Source organism: Salarias fasciatus, chromosome 10 (assembly GCF_902148845.1).
Source record: "Salarias fasciatus chromosome 10, fSalaFa1.1, whole genome shotgun sequence".
NCBI classification, from domain to species: domain Eukaryota; kingdom Metazoa; phylum Chordata; class Actinopteri; order Blenniiformes; family Blenniidae; genus Salarias; species Salarias fasciatus.
In genome coordinates this window covers 24,579,154-24,596,012 of record NC_043754.1, presented here as the reverse complement: position 1 = coordinate 24,596,012, position 16,859 = coordinate 24,579,154, and the positions used below count along the sequence as shown (strand labels likewise).

At 49.1% G+C, this 16,859-nt stretch overlaps 1 protein-coding gene across 2 annotated transcripts in view; it reads left to right on the top strand.

Annotated features, from left to right (window-relative positions):
- larp1 (La ribonucleoprotein 1, translational regulator) overlaps window positions 1-16,859 on the top strand; it is a 30,570-nt gene that overhangs the window by 5,117 nt on the left and 8,594 nt on the right. For both annotated transcript variants that reach the window (XM_030100689.1, XM_030100688.1), the window contains exons 2-8: window positions 8,859-8,923; window positions 10,337-10,402; window positions 12,447-12,518; window positions 13,754-13,904; window positions 15,321-15,455; window positions 15,545-15,697; window positions 16,640-16,802. In XM_030100689.1, the coding sequence (XP_029956549.1) occupies window positions 8,859-8,923; window positions 10,337-10,402; window positions 12,447-12,518; window positions 13,754-13,904; window positions 15,321-15,455; window positions 15,545-15,697; window positions 16,640-16,802 (805 nt within the window). The remainder of the gene's footprint in view (window positions 1-8,858; window positions 8,924-10,336; window positions 10,403-12,446; window positions 12,519-13,753; window positions 13,905-15,320; window positions 15,456-15,544; window positions 15,698-16,639; window positions 16,803-16,859) is intronic.

Here is a 16,859-nt window from a genome sequence, read left to right as displayed (position 1 = left end):
TAGGCGAGAGCTAACATCGCGTTGGAGTTGTTTGACCTGATTGCCCCGACATGTAAATGCTGTTTGCACCATGAAAACAAAACACATCAACATTGTCAGACCTTTTCATGACATGTACTCTAGTTTAAACTTGCAGGTTATTACGGCGCTGTCTTCTTGGTCCGATCCTCCGGTCATCGTGTGTTAAATGTTGGATTTCAGCTGGTGAACGGTGAATGTGTAGGTTAGTTGTGAGGTTTTTCTTTTTGCTAATTACCATGACAGCCTCGGGGCCGTCCTGCTGTCTCTCAGCTGTAAATTTGAAGGACAGAAATGTCAGATGTGATATTTAAAAGCTGCTCAGCTCTCCTGCAGCCGCCGCCGGGGGTTTTTGTCTCTCTAAATTAGCGCCGACAGGACGCCGTCCCTCCCGGCGGTCGGACCCTGCCTTCTCTGTTGTGGCGGTGACGAGTCGGACCTTCACCCTCTTGTCACCAGACGCCTCAGACCCGTGTTTACCCGGGGCTTTACGAGGTGTCGGGACCTGGCAAAGGTCGCGGTCCTGGGAGAAGTGCTGATGTGTGAACGGGTGAAGGCGGACTACCGTTGCAGCTGCTGATCATGAACGGCTGAAAGAATGTGTTGACGCAAGCGGGGCTGATTGATCGAGCTCTGGAGATTAAGTTGTCTTGTAGCTGGAGTTGCTGCTGTCTGACATCTCAATTGTCGGGAGCATTACTTTGAAAACTGCTTTTGAACACCAGGTCTGATTAATAAACCAGTAAGTTGATGACTGATCGTGTTTTTTTGACTCTTGATTTCGATTCTATTCAGAGTTCCTGTTGAGTTGTTCGCCTTTTGATGCGACCTAAAGCGGCATATACCGTCAGATCCGCCGTCCCTCCGACCAGATGAACCAGGCCGGTGAAGCCGAGCTCTGCGGCGGCCTTGTATCTACTGCGTGCGTGCTCTCCCGCTGCACACACACCCACTTTAACGCAGGCGCACACACACTCACACACACTGTCAGCTGTTGGAGGAGAGTCCTTGTCTTCGGAGGAGCAGCTCCAGTGACTTTTATCTACCTCGGTGTTGTGTCTGGCCCCGGCGATAACGGCACGGCCCTTGGCGGAGGTGTGGGTGTGGACCGTCTGCCTCAAGGATGTGAGCGCCTGATGATGTAGCCCCAGAGAAACGATGACTCAGCGCCTGCTGATGGCGTGTGCCTTCGAAACGGGAGTGTGTGTGTGTGTGTTCACTGAACCACGAGCCGGTCGCACCCCCTGGAAACCCGACGACTCTTGAGTTGCTCATGAAGACGTGTGTGGCGTCTGCTGACCTGAGAGGTCACGTCTGATCGCAGGTCACTCACCTGTTACATGACCTTTGACCTTTTGTGTCTGTGTGGGTTTTGCGGCGGCTTGGAGAGATGAAGTGTGATCATGTGACTCCGGGAGTTTCCTCGACGGGTCCCAGTGCGCTTCGGCGACGGCGGGCGCTCGGGCCACGCGCCGTCCTGTTGTTTCAGTCCTCAGCTGCAGAAACCCGCTGCATGTCGACTGGCCGCTGCCGTCTGGGAAAATCCCCACGTCCACCACACGTCGCGTATAAGCCAGTGCTTTAGGATATGAACTTAAAGTGATGATGAAGTACATATGGAAGCTTTTAAAAAAAACTAAAGCTGCTAAGATTTATACACCATGAGGCTTGTGAGAGACCAGTTCAGTTTCTCAGTGCTGTAACAGTTTGTACTACAGCCACTCCGGTGTCTCTGATCAAGTGTATTTATAGGACCGGCCGGCGATGCCCAGTGGGCTTCGGCGCAGGTATCTCCATACCCGTGGGAATTTGCCTTGGGCCTCCACCTGAGGAGTGTGTGGAGTGTGCCCTATTTTCTTAGAAAAATGGTGTTGGGAACGGGACGGTACGCGGAGATAACGGCGACTGGAGGACGGAATGGAAGTGACCGTATTCCAATATAAATACGAAGTTTTGCCAGATTTGAACCACTCACTCCAGTCCGCATGTAAGGCTGGAAAAACAGTGGTTAACTGTGAGGCGGCGGACGCCGAGTGTGGAGGACAGGCTGATGGTTGTAATGTGTGTGTGACGAACCGATGGCTGGGGACAAGCTGCTTAGGAAAAAGCTTTACGTTTATGTTTGTTTCGTTTCGAAAAGTTGCACCTCAGGAGCCGTTTTCAGCCGCTCGAACCACCGACCCCCAAAGCGCGTCAGGAGTTTCTCGGAGTTCTTGCAGCTGCAGCAGTTCAGCAGCCACCCTGAAAAAGCTCAGTGCTTCACTTTTGTGTCTGTTGTTTGGCAGAAAATAACCTCTGACCTTTACCTCCTTAGCAGGGGGCGCTAGAGGCTTAACTCATTATCTGCTCTGCTGAGAGGCTGCTCAGTTGATGGCGGGTGTCGGTTCAAGCAATTCCACAAGTACCTGCCCAAAGGAATCGATGCTGGTACCGGTTCATCCACGAGATTGTTTTTTCTTGCTGACAGACTTTAATTTCCATCTGCAGCACCTGTAAACATCACCAGGAATTGATATTGTGGTTAAGTTGATGTTAAGTACGTAAACGCATTACAGCTGCTCGCCGTGTTGGACATGAGGCTCGAATTCGGCCGAACGTCATGTGGGTCGGGTCGCGTTTCACTCGGCAGCTGATCTTTCCGCGTTTCAAAGTAACACTGGCGAGGTGCGGTGAGAGCCGCCATCGACTGAATTGATTTAGAGCCGTCAATGTATTTGACTGTGCGTTGTTTGATCCGTTGTTGCGGAGCAGTTTACACATGTAAACAGTCGGGTGGAGGCAGCGGTCGAGCTTTGTTTGGTAGGTGAAAGCACACGACCGCGTTCCCATTGCACTCCGCCGTTCAGCACAACGAAGCAGACGTAAACAGCTCTCTCAGCTCAGTATGGAGCAGGATTGTTATAATATTAACGTGCTTTTTGGGTTTTACAGCCACCCTACTTTTCTTAAATAAACCAACCCGTCTGCATGTTGTGTTGCCCAGTTGGCTGGTGCTTGTTGGGCTTTGTGAAAGACATGAGTCCTCGCAGCGAGTCCCGTAGACGTATTTTCGTCTGCGTCTTTATCAATTGATTGGGTTTGTTTCTGCTCGCGTTGTTTAGACATGTTGTCCGTGGAGCCGCCGCTCCTCATGCTAACCCGCACGCAAGCCAGACCTTCCCCTTTCCTCCGGTTCTCATGCTCCGTCTTCATTGTGTCTTCTCTCCGTGTTTTTTTTTTTTTTTTCCTAGCACAGCCGTGTTTCTCAAACACAAACCTTGAGTGTTGGCGACGGCACGCAACGGCGCCATCACCAGGGCTGCTGCAGCGCTCAGATACTCTTCCACCTGTGGAATCAAACTCTTGTCAGGGACTTCCTGATTTGAGGAAGTGATTACTTTTGTCACAAAGGGGCGACGCAGAACTAGTCTGTGTTGAAGGTTTTGCGGCAGTCGGTGGTTTGATTCCCATGTTGGTGCAGATGAGACTCGTGCACAGACGGGACAGCTCCAGAGTCTGTCAGGAGATGAGGAAGGTTTCATGTTCATATAAGAGTAAATATCCTCGTGCAGGATGAGTCATCAGATATATTTGACTTGTTTCACAAGAAAAAGTCTTTTTAAACTCTCTCGAAGAATTCTTTCAAAGGTGAAACTGAACATACTGAGAGAGTGAGTGGTATACCTTAAGAACTCGATATTGTTTTTAAAAACAAGTTGTCCAAGTAACACGAGGCTTGTTTTTCCTGTGAGAAAGGCAGTTCGCAGAGCTGCTGTGTGATTATTTTCAGAAGTGGAGTTGAACTGACGGATCAGGGACTTTTTTTGGGCGGCAGGAGCTAAATGTGAACGTGGATTCCTGTGGTTTCCAGGGTTTCCTTAAATGCTTCTAAATATACAGGTGTGCACTCTAAAAAGTACCTTTTAAACAGAGTATCAAAGGCAGGGAATTGCTAAGTACAGCATTAGGTGGAAAGTTTAGTATAATAACTATATTAAAACAGCTGCTGTGCGTGGACAAATCTTCCCAGAGTTTTTTTTTTTTTTTTTTATTCTAAAAGAAGCAGAGTCGTAGAAAGCTGTCTCAGTTGAATGCGTCGCTGACCGTGTGACCGCCCGAGCTGCAGCAGCAGCCTACCGCTGGCGACGCCTTGACCCCGGGAGGTTGTCCTGTGACCCTAAACATCAGCCGGTGTCATCTGACGCGCTGCTGACACTGAGGACCCTGGGAGTGATGCAGACTCGCCGATCGCTGGAGACGTTGGCAGCGAAATACCCTCCAGTTTATCGTTTAACAGCTGACTGTTTAGCGGTTGGTGGGCTCTGTGTGTAAATTGGCATTTTAAAAAGCCGGTCTGGTTTGAGGTGTGTTTTTGTGACTGGTCATGGTCTTGGGTTGGAGTATCGGACCTGACCTTTTCACCGATTCGCCGGCTGTAAGTAACAATAACCCAATGTGTGAGATGTTGGGAAGTCTTTGGTGCGGTGCTGTCAGACCACTCTGCGCCTGATCGAAGCCCAACACCTCACAACAGCCGGGTTATTATTGGCCTCAGGCCACAGTCAAACTGTGCATCAATCCTGAAGCCATAAAACTACAATAATGAGTTTGTTTGTTTGAGTGAAAAAAAATAAGGAGTCAATATGACATTCAATCACATCATCAGTTACAAAACCTGAAAATATTATGTGAGTTCAGAGGTTTTCCATGTATCTGCTTCACTCTTTTTGGGGAAATAAAGACAAAATATTAAAGCCTTGTATTTCTAAAAATTCACAAATCCATCACGCGCCACAGTCGGTGTGTTTTCATGAGACTTTTTATTCCTCTTTATATCCGAATAGAAAATAATTCCACTCTGAAATGACAATGTAAACGCCTGAAATCTCTTCTTGGAGTTAAGTTTAAACCTAAATAAACCAGCTGGTTTATTCTCCTTGGGGAGTGGAATGACAGATAAATTAGCCACGACTTTATTCTGGTCATTCTGCTCGTCCGTCACAATGACGCAATAGTCCAAGATGGCGGCCTGCGCTTGGATCTCATGAAGAGAGCGAACGGACGGGAGCATAAGTGTTGCCCTTTTCAAAGCTGTAGCATCAAAGTTAATCGAGAAAGAAAGAGAGAAGTTCCAGGATTTGCTGTTCATCCAAGGAAACCTCTGAAGTGTTCTTACAGTGAAATGTGAAGCCAGTTGTTTTCCTTGACGATCGCTTTGGTCGCGAAGCGCCGTGCCGTGGCGCTCAGTGAAGCGTCTGCCTGGAGACGGCTCGGCGTCCTGGAAAACCTGCTGCGTCATGCTCAGCCAGGAGCCATGAGACGTTTTTTAAAGCCACTGTTCTTTACGCGACGCGAGCTAAGCAGATAAGAGGTGTTAAACACCGGAGGAATTCAGGCTGATTCCCTGGCCTTACCGGAGCACGTCGTCGCCGCCGCCACCGCCGCTGCTTCGTTCTGCTGAGAATAGAACAGGACCACACTAGAAACCTCTATTAACTCCGTGAACGTGACTTTGAGTGAAGCAGCAGTTAAAAATAGACTTTAGTTTTTATTTTAGGAAGCGTTTGGTTCCAGCTTTGACGGGCTTCGTCTCTTCCCTCGCGCTGGTCAGAACCTGCGATTGAACGTACTGTAACTGAGTTGATCAGATTAAAAAGCCGTCGTCCGCCGAGCCCGCCGCGCTTCCTGCACCTGTGACTCCTGCCTCCTCACGCCCCGGAAACCGTCCTTGTTGATACTCTGAGAGCGGAGGCGGCATCGCTCATGTTGTCCAACATTTTTCACCCCTCATTTATTCTTGCAAAGGTCAGAAACCGCAGTGAGCGTCGGAATCCGTCAGAGTTGACCTTGACGCTAACGGAGCAGGAAAATCTGCTCGTCGTAGCATCAGATACTCCTGAAATGCCGGGTCCGGTCTGCAGGCTCTTCAGACATGTGACATGTTGATTTCTGTTTATCTCACGTTGTGACTTCAAATATTAAAACTCTCCTGACTTCTGCTTCACAGCGAAAAGTCTATTATTTGAATTTGAGCTGACTGCACTGAAAGAAGCCAGTTATTTATTTATTTATTTATTTTTTGCAGGCCTGTTCCTCTGGGTTTTAAATGATCACTCATTTAAAACCCAGAGGAACTTGAGCTCTTTCTGGAACCAGTGTCTGGTTCTGGATTTGCTCTCCCTCTTGTGGGGAAACCCTCTTATTTCTGTGGTCATCTGTGATTTTTGACCGACTGCGTGGACAACGTGACGCCATCAAGCGCGATTAGACTTAAACAACTATACGCTTGTTGAGCGCGAGACACGGAGTTGACCCCTGAAAACGGCAGCGCGCCATAAGAAGCTTTCATTCTTCTTTATGAAAAAGGAGGCAGGTTAGGAAGTTAAGAAGATTGCGGCACAAAGCAAACATTTATCTGTTGGGGTATTTCACATGGCCGCCGTGAATTAAAACTGCCTCCGCTGGGGCTCATGGGAGAGGAGTTGACTGGAAGCTGCCGTCAGAGCTTCGCTGACGGCACTTTAAATTCATTCGTGCTCATAACCCTTCCATCTGATAACATGTTTTTCCTGAGTAAGCTTCTGGTCTTTCACCGTGTGACTTCAAGCTAAACGGACTTCGGTGCTTGTTCAACTCAGACTCGGTGAATAAAAGGCGCCGTGACGCCGACTCTCTTATCGCTGGAGAAATTTGTAAACACTCTTGCTAAAGACCACAAATGTGTCGTTTCAACTCCTGGCCTACATTACGGGTAGCTGGATATGATAGGATGGTATTTTAAGGAGACTGAGTGAAGACAAGACTCAGTTGGGTGAGAGTCGTTTGTAGGTCGTGTTAGCCGCTGCCACTTCAGCGAAAAAAGAAAGACAAGAGACTTTCCTTCTGCTCGGAACTTGGAAAGTTCGAAGTTGTGAAAACGTGACAAATGCCAAATATTTGTGCACAAACACTGAGTGATGGGACAGCCACACACACGCGTTCACTCTGCCGGTATTTTAAGAGTAACCAGTTCACCTTGAATTCATGTTTTGTGTTGGGAAACCATAGATTCTGTAGAAAAAGCAGAACATGCAAACGGAAAAGAACCCGGACCCGAGACTGGGACTTTCTGACAATCAGATCCCTGCGCCGCCAAGTGAATGTCTTAATGCACACGGCAATGTTTGATAACGGTGTCCGTTGACACGGCAACGGCAGAAATGCTGAATCTGAGTTTTTGTTGGCTCCAAGCAGCAGCAGCAGGGTCCGATGCTGATGAGCGTGCTTCAGGTTTCTGTAGAGGAGTAAGCGTGATGGTTCCATTAGTGAGAAAAGCCAAACCTGCAGAACGCCGTGGTTTGGGGGGAATCTGTCGCCGGGTGTCGTCAGCTGAGGAGGTGGTCGAGGCGTGACCTGGCAGATTAACTCAGGCAAAGGGCGAAGCTGCAGACTGACCAGCGCCGCAGCATTTCTCAACCTCATGACTCCACATTAAACAAACGGTTGAAAGTTCACAAGGCGCGCACACACACACACACACACACACACACACACACACACACACACACACACACACACACACACACACACACACACACACTGCATTTCTGGGACTTTGGCCTACATCTGAGTGTGCAGGGTAAAGTTTGGAGTTTGGTTTAGACAGGAGAATGCTTCAGCGTGTGTTTGGTTGATTACTACTGTTTAATGTCACTGGATGGATTTTTGCTGCAGAAAACACATTTTGAAGTCGATGTGCATTAAGGATGAAGATCACATCGCGAAACTGTGGTCGCTGCGAGGCCAGCATTCATCGCAGACGACAGAACTTTACATGTGCTGGCAAATTTTGAGCCAATCAGATGGCTGCACTGGATCGCACTGACAACCGAGCCTATTTCACTTTATTATTCGAACCTGACAAAACGCAGGAGCGAGAAAGGTGGTAAAAACAGCATAACGGCTCTCCTCCTGAAGCAAAATGAAAGAATATATGGCACACTGGCAAAAAACCAAGTATTATTATCTGGATGTACAAAAAGCAGACATCAACTTCAGCTAAAAGATAATTGTTTCCATTTCGGAAGTCATGTCCAGATTATCTTAAACTGTAAGTCCATTTCAGTCCTAACAGGCATTAATCCAGCACTCTGGCGTTAAGTACAAGTGTTTTCTTGGAAATTTATTAGAACTCTGTAACGGGGTGTTTGGCCTGGACGGCACCCGGTCTTGAGCCACACTGACCCACAAACGATCCTGTTAGCTGTTCATTTCCCTGAATGTTCACGAGTCACAGATTGAACCTGAATTGAGTCGTCGTCCTCAGCCCTCGATTTAGAGAGCAGTTCCATATTTTTTTTGCACGTACAGTTGGAACCCGGTCTTCAGATTGCGCGTGGAGCACACCTCCTGTGGGCGGCTCCACTCGCTGCGCCTCCGTACAAAGCTCCTTCTCTCTGCAGTCATGCTCCCCACAAACGTGACCTCCGGTAGGTCGCCCTTCTGCCCCAGGGCCCGGAGCACTGACATACAGCAAACTGTAAATGCAGTGTTTGTGCTCGCCTCCCCCGCCGGCCCCCGAACACTCTCGCTGGGCTTCTTACTGGAGCTTAATTTTAAAAAGCTGCAATTTCTCCGGCCATAAAGATCCAGCACAAACAGGAGTGTTGAACCGTTGCTCGCCGGCGCCGGACTCCGCCTCGTGTATTGTTGTGTTGTGGGTTTAGATTCATGGTTGTCCTTTTTCAGGTCTACATTTGGTATTTTTCTAGTTTCTTGGTAGAAATCTATCATTACGTCTCATTTTTGTTAATTTTGAGGTTGAAGAGACTGAAGAAATTGCAGAGCTGGTTTTCACCTCCGGTGTGTTTGTGTTCCTGCAGAGTCGACCGGCCCCGCCAAGGTGGTGAGAGCTGGGAACCCACCGAAAGCCAGACGTGGAGGAAAGGTAACGCTTCCTGTGTGTGTGTGTGTGTCTGTGCAACATTCAGCCATTCATTGGAAAACAAAGCTTCTATTAGGGATGTATTGATGCCCGTGTTGGGTCACTTGTAAAGTGGCATCAGAGCTCTTTCACATCAAACTGATCGCATTGATCAGGATTGATTGCTTTTTCCTCTCGGCATCTTTTCCTCTTAGCGTCACTGTTGCTGCAGAGCGCCAGATGGTGGTTTTTGCCCTCCCAGGAGATGATGGAATGGTCATTGCATTATTAAACATTCATCCCCGGATTGGCAGGAACCCAGATGGGAACACTTGTAGTCAAACTCAGTCTGTTAAAAGTCAGATCAGTGTATCTCAAACGCTTCGATGCAGTTCAGTACATGTGAACGTTCTTAGTGGAGTGTTGATAAGGTGATCTGAGAAATAAACAAGCCCAATTGTTAATTTAATGCTTCCATGCAGTAAGTGGCTGGTGCAGCGGCATGCAGTGAAACTACAAAAAGTGACTGTTAGAGTGGAAAAAATCAATTATACTGCTAAGAAATAGGATGATATGCAAAAATATAGGAAAATGAAAACCTGCTATGGATAAAAGTGAATTTAATACGGAGAAATAGCAGTTCTTGAGTGGAACACAAAAGTAAAATAAGCCAAGAAAAAGTGAAGGTTTCTGTTTGAAATTAGAACGCCAAGCGAAGCCGATCCAAACACACAGCTGCTGAATTCAACAGTTTGATTTTTACTTTAATAGCCCTCAGTTTGTGTGTTTTGCGCTTGATGCCGGCGGCTCTGCTGGGTAAAAATAGGGTTTGCCTGCGGGGAGAAGAACGTGGTCCCGCAGGATGTTTGTATTGAGAAGGTGAACATGTTTGTCCCGAGGTTTGTTTCTGTCTGACTCACAGCTCCCAGGCCACGTCCCTCCACCGCTTGTTTGCCGAGTGCATAATCTTTTTTTCTGACAACGTGTAGATATGTAGATTACAACAAATAGGATGTACACCTTTGAAACATCTTGGATCTCGCAGCAGTCGGGAGTGTGATCTACCCGGTATGGGTGCGTCTCCGGCAGTTAGGAATAGAGGTCTGCTAAGTGAGTGTGAAAACGGCTCCGAACAGGCCAGCGAAGGTGTGTTGGCGCTGATCTTCATCTGTTTTGCATATCGCGTTTGCATGAAGCCGCCTCCCAGATGAAACAAGCCCCTCAGCAGATGAAACAAAGCCGGCGTTGATTGTCGGCAGCAGTAGTCCGGGCTGGGCGACCGCAGCTCCCTGAAAAATCAAGCTTCAATCAGTCAATGGCATCGAACAATACGAAACACTTGGCTCTAGATTAAAAAAAAAACAAAACAAAGCACTTCTTTACTTGTATCACCTGGGAAAAAGGTTTCATCTGTTTTTTTTCTTGTTTTTTACTTAGGTTGGAGATTTTGGTGACACCAACAGCTGGCCGACTCCAGGAGAGATCGCCACTAAAGACATGCAGGTAGGTGCTGGTGCTCGGGGTGTGTGTGTGTGTAGAGTCAGAGGATGTGCCGGTGTGAGCGCTGCACGTGCACGGCAGGCTGCAGGAAGCCTCAACGCGCGCGCGTGTGTGTGTGTGTGTGAAAGTTGAAGTGGTGTCCAGCAGAAAACGGTGTTTCCGGGTGTTGTAATGCGGGCCACTTGCTTCTCGTCCTGTTCGTGCTGCACTCGGCGTCTAAAGATGCTGCGAGCAGGCCTGTCCTAATCTGACAGATGGAGCCAAATGTTTCCCAACAAGAACATTTTAAAGATGATCCAGCTGAAGCGAGGAGAGCAGAAAGCTGTGGCGGCAGTTTGGAGTTTCAGCGTCGCGTCCAGCAGCCGATCGGAACAAGCGGCTCCACTTTCCTGAGCTAAATGTGTGGAATTTTCTACAATAGGTGTTTTAGTGGCTGTGATTGCGCCGCGGCTCAGCGTCACTCCCAGACGGAGCCGTCTGCTCCCGCACCGCGCGCTGGTCCGGCCTCCCCGGGTCGGTGGAGACGCTCCGCCGTGCCGAGAGCGGCGAAGCTGCAGAGGAACCAGGAAGCGGGGGACGCGCTCCGACCAGCGGTCCCTCTCGGCCTTCAGAGCCGCTGCAATGCCGCCGCGCCGATTACCGCGGATTAATGAAGAAACGGCTTCTGTTTTCTGCTTTTGCAATGAAAGATTTCCAGATTTGCCGTATTACCGTTAACTGAGAAACAGGGAGAGGTGATCAACATCTCCCCTTCAGCTCCGCCCCCTCCCCCCTCCAGAGCCGTGGTCTATTTCTGATCCCCGTTTGATACCGTGACCGGGCGAGCGACCCGGCTCACCTCCCCTATTTAAGGCAGCCGGGGGCGGAAATGTGGGTCACTTCATCAGGGCCAGGAATAACCTGCTGGGGGGGCGGGGGGGTCCGGTGACACAAATCCAGGGTTGAGAGGGGCGGAGTCAGGAGGTGGACGCCAGAAGCCTGGGAAAGGGTGTCCTTTTAGGGACCCCCTCCACCACAGAAACCACCCCGGGATCCGTGCCGCCGCTATTCTTAGGAGGGCCGGCGAGCGCCCTCCATCACGTAACCGCCGGAGCCGTAAATCGACCCGCAGGTCCTCCGGGCCGCGGCGCCCACCCCCCAGATTCCTGGAGCGTCTAACGGAGCGTTACATTAACGATTTAGCCGCTGCGAACCGTCCTGAAGCAGTTTCATCAGTGGAAACGCAGATTAGTTGCTCCCAACAAAGGCTCGTTGGAAACATGTTGTAATGAGACTCACCTGAATCAGAAATACACAAAATGTTGTGTTCTGAGCTGCAGCGATTAAAGATATTACCTGATAGGAACAGAAAATGTGGCAGCTTCATCTATTCACTGACTGATTACGAACGTTTTGACCCTGCTTCCCACGTTTAGATCACTGAAAGTGTTTCCTGAACGACATAAACCATTACAGGCGGAGACGAACTCACATTTTCAGCTGCAGCTGATTCAGGCTCCGTCTACACGGCAGTGTTTCTCATCAAAAACTCATTGTTTTCCTTTCAGAGAAGTTTCACGTTACGCAGCAGCACTTTAAAACGCCGATGCCCGTTTCCATAGAAACGGCAGGTGGAGCTCAGACGCCAGGTCCGGGGTCGCCGGGACTCTTTCTGTTTCCCGCAGTTCAGTTTGGCCAGCCGGGTTTTCAGTGGGTCAGCGGGTTAAGTAGGGAAATCCGCTCTCAGTGACTCAGCAGAGTGAAAACAGCCTCACGTGTTCAGCCCGGTCCGTGTTTTTCCTCCGCCGTGCGGAGCGGCCGACCCCCTCCACCTGCTCCCGTCACCGCCTCACTTCTCATTCCATCGTCTCGTCTCGTTTCCTGAACTCACTGAGCAGCAAATCAGCGTTTTTATTTCTCAAAACCACCGCATTGAAACCACTCTCACATTACCCCCATCAGGTGCTGACAATATGTGTGTGTGTGTGTGTCTGTGTGTGTGTGTGTCTGTGTTCATATCACGGTCCACCTCATTGTCTTCTAAACTCCTCTTCCTCCCTCTGTTCAGATTGAGGCGGTGACACGGACCGTGTCCTGCCCGCCGACTGTCAGGCAGGTCAGAGACTCGTGGAGATTCGCTGTAAGTTGACCTCGCGGCCCGGGACCGGGACCAGAACCGGAACCGGGACCGCCGCTGCCCGCTGACACGCTGCTGTTCTATTAACCAGACCAACACCCAAATTTAAGCACCACACAGTGTGGGCGTCCAGCCGGAGTCTCTCCGACGCTGGAAACGCTGAAAAGACCCAGAGAGACGGAATTCATAGACACTCTGTTCTTCATTCATCCATTCATCGCTCATCGCTCCCTGCTGCTCACTCACTGTTCACTTTGTTTTTTTTGGACGTTTGAGTCATTTCTGTGTTTCCTCATGTTTTGTCGGCTGTTGCAGAATTAAATAATACGAGATTAAATAGTTGTGCAATGCACTGAGACACGTGGAGCTTTGTGTAGGATTAGAAGAATTTCTGAAAATTGGATCAATCTGCTGCGGTTCACTTCCTTTCCAATATTGAAAAACAGGTAAACTAACTGGACCCTGCTCAGTGAGGCAGGAGTGCCAACCACTGCTCCACCGTGCCCCCTCGCCTCTTAGCGCCGCGTCTTTGTGCAGAGAAATGAACATTATCGTGGAGATCATGCAGACGAACTGGGATGTTTGTGACGACAGAATTACATAATAATCAGGTTATGCTTCAAAAAGCCACAACGCGCAATTACATAACACACACCTGTGTGAATGAAAGCCAGCCTTCACACTAGGAATCCTCAAGATGCAGGAGCATCGTTCAGTTGTATTATTAAAAAAAATCCGTTTAGTTTTCCACATGGAAGCAGCTGAACGCTCCTCCGAGTCGTGATCGTTTCTTTGTTCGGTTCCTCTTTGATGGTCGAGACTCTGCAGTGTGTGTGGAGGTTCGGATGAGATGTGTGTGCGTGTGCGTGCGTGTGTGTGTGTGCTGATAGCCGAGCTGCAGAGCTCGGAGGAGCGGCCACACTCTGTTTGAATAAACTGTGATATCAGCTCTGCGAGCCGAGATAAGCAGCGTGTGTGTGTGTGTGTGTGTGTGTGTGTGTGTGTGTGTTAGTGAGAGGTCAGCGGGAGTGATCGGCTCCGCTCCGTCACATGAGGCTGGAGCGGACACTAAACTTTACTGTTGTTAAGAAGTCTAACCCCGGCCCGACTCGGCCAGCGGCGCCCGACGCCGCTCGCTCGCTCGGTCTTCACACACACGGCGCGGCGGTGTGTGTGAAGACCTTCCGGGTTGTGATCCGCGGGGATCCTGATGGCCCGTCCTCCTGTCGACTCTCCAGGGCCCCAAGAGGACGGCGGCCAAGAAGGAGTCCAAGGAGAAGCGGGAGAGCAACGAGGAGAGCAAGGAGAACCTGAAGGCCAAGTCCGACGACTCCGGGGAGGAGAAGAACGGAGACGACGACTCCCAGAAGAACGGGCCCAAGAAGAAAGGTCGGTGCCGACCGGCAGCCGCTGATCCCGGAATACTGACGAGGGCTGGTTCAGCTCGGAGCGGGTTCTGACCTGAGCAGCAGAGGAGGGGGAACTTCCTGTCTCGCTCTCTCTCGCTCGCTCTCTCTCTCTCTCTCCCTCTCTCATAGTCATCAGCCTTTCTCCTTCTTGTTTCCCTCTCTGCCACATTGCAGGCATACAAATGTGCTGGCAGGGAATCGTCCCGCTGTGTTTGTGGCGCATTTTCACTTCGACCAGTTCGGAGTTTAGTTTTGGTTAAACTCCAGAAAAGATTTAATGACGTGAGCTCGATGTGGTTTAATAAAATCAACTCTTATAAATATCATGGAAAGTAATGCTGAAATCAAGCTAAAGACATCAAGTCTTCTGCTTGTTTAACCTTTATAGACATGAGTTATCTGCTGAATGATCCCTTTATAGGTTAAAATCATCATTTGACATTTTGCATTTCTTTGTGAAACACAAAAGGCCACGTCACCTGACCACTTCTCCTCAGTGTGACAGCCTGTGGGATGTACCACACACACACACACACACACACACACACACACACACACACACACACACACACACACACACACACACACACACACACACACACACACACACACACACAACATTGTCATGTGAAATAACGGGTCGCTGCCGCCCTCTGCCGGTCATCGGAGGGACTGCAGTCATGATTTCTGCATAAAAGTTTGAACTTATTTTTATTTTATTTTAAATATTGAGTTAAAATGATGAAGTTATCGAAGTTGTTAAACTGAAAAGGTTTATCATATTGAAATTGAGGGGTTTTAAATATTTTTGAATTTCACTGCCGCTTAAAAGAAGCGGGAGAAAATAGACTTTTTCATGTGAATGTCTCTTTTGGATTTTCCAACCTGCATTATTGTAATCATAATTTTCATTTTGGTTTTTCTGATGTTCTGTGGGAAAATTCAAGAGGCTTGTAGGAAAATGTTGTCCCCAAAGTAAAATAATTAATTCCACTGATTTTTTTTTTTTCCCCTTTGTTTTGCTAGTTGCTTGCTTATTTTATAATTTTGTGAATTCAATTTAATCATATTGTGATGGCAAAGTTTGATTTCTTCATGTTCTATAAAAATAGAAAATGTAAATGAATGAAATATTCAGTTAATCCTGTGGTTTCAGCTGAACGTCATGATTTCCATCAATAATTGTTTGGTTGAAGATGCCGATTCATCTGATGCATCAGTATTTCATCTGCGATCATGAAGTAGTGTTTAGATATAATGCTGTCAGGAGAAATGTGGATTTGAGTCATAAAATCGGTTTGTTCCTTTATTAAGACGAAGCTCGGTGCTGAAGGTTTGATGTTGACCTGATTCATGGATCTGGCCTCTAAATGTGTCATTTTTCTCTCTGGAGCAGGGAACAAGCAGAAGTGGGTTCCTCTGATGATCGAGGTGAAGTCCGAAGGCCCCAGGGAGCGCTCGGCCTCCAGGAACAACAGCAGACAGAACGAGAACCCGCGGCTGCCCCCCAACGCCAGGAACGACCTGCGAGGTCAGGCCGCCGTGGACGGCGTGGGGCGGGGAGGGAGTCCGCTGGCGGCCGCCGGTCACTAACAGGAGTGTGTCTCCGTCTCCCGACAGACTGGCACAGTCAGAAGTACGAGCGCGAGTGGCGGGACGACCACGACGAGGTGTCCAGCGTGAAGAGCGAGGGCGCGCCGTTCCGCGGCGGCTTCAGAGGCCGCGGGCGCGGCAGGGGGAGGGGCCGGGGGCGGGGCCGAGGTGGAGGGAGAGGTACGACATCACTGCACCACACACACACACACACACACACACACACGCCTCCGTCACCTCCAGGCCTCACACGCGTGGAGAGAAGCTTGGCGGCTCTGCTCTTCGCGGTCGTCGCTCCGTCTGGGATCAGTGAAGAGGCTCATAAAACGTTAACTGCTCTTGTTTTGGTTCTGAGAGTTTTTAGAATGATTCTAAAACAGGCAGTACATTTGATTCTGAATCGATCCGTCTGGTTAAATACAGTAATTTTGATAATAATGAAATCAGTAATAGTTGTCTTTTTTGTTTTTTTGTTTTTTTTTTTCCATTATAAATGAGCTTCCCAAAGTTTATTGCAGTTGTGAATCTTGGTGTCTTCCAATTATTGTTTCTGCTTTAAGTGGAATTTGACCTTCAGTATCTTTAAGTATGTTGATCATCGTGTTAAAATCTAAGTTCCTATGATTGTTGTTTTTTAATCAAGAACATCGACTCTTAATTCATACCAGTGAATTTGAGATCGTAAACCAGTAAAATCAGGGATAAAACGGTTTATTTGCTGGATAATGTCAGAGTGTGATGATAAAAATCAGTTTCTTGTCATACGATGCTTTATTCTCCGTTGCACTTGGTTTTAATCTTCATTAAAATGAGTAAAGTAGTTTTAAAAACGCGAGTGAAGGCCAAGCTTAGGTCTCCTGAACTGGACGGAGCCGCTGCTCCTCGTGTTTCCTTGTTTTCGCTTGGAGCTGTCATACGGGGCGGTCCGTGACCCCGCCGTGACCCCGCCGAGGCCGGAGTACCGACTCGGAGTGAGCCGGTCCACCGAAGGCCTGCTGGTTTTGGCAGCGCCCGCCTCTCCTCTCTTGCCTCCCTCACTCCTCTTCCCGTTGGTTCCCGGGCTCGCCCGTCCTGCCAGACGATAGCGTTAATCGCTAACCGCTCCACCTCTGCCTCCCGAAGGTCACTACGACTACCACTACGGCTACAAGTCGTACGACGTGAAAGACGGGCCGTACGGCCAGAAGTTCAGCAACTCCGTCACCTACTACTACGACAACATGAGCAGCAACGACCTGTACACCGTGGACCAGGACCTGCTGAAGGACTACATCAAGAGGCAGATGTGAGTGGCGCGTTTCTAACCCGATCAGCTCCGGCCTCACCCGCTGCCGCGCCTCGA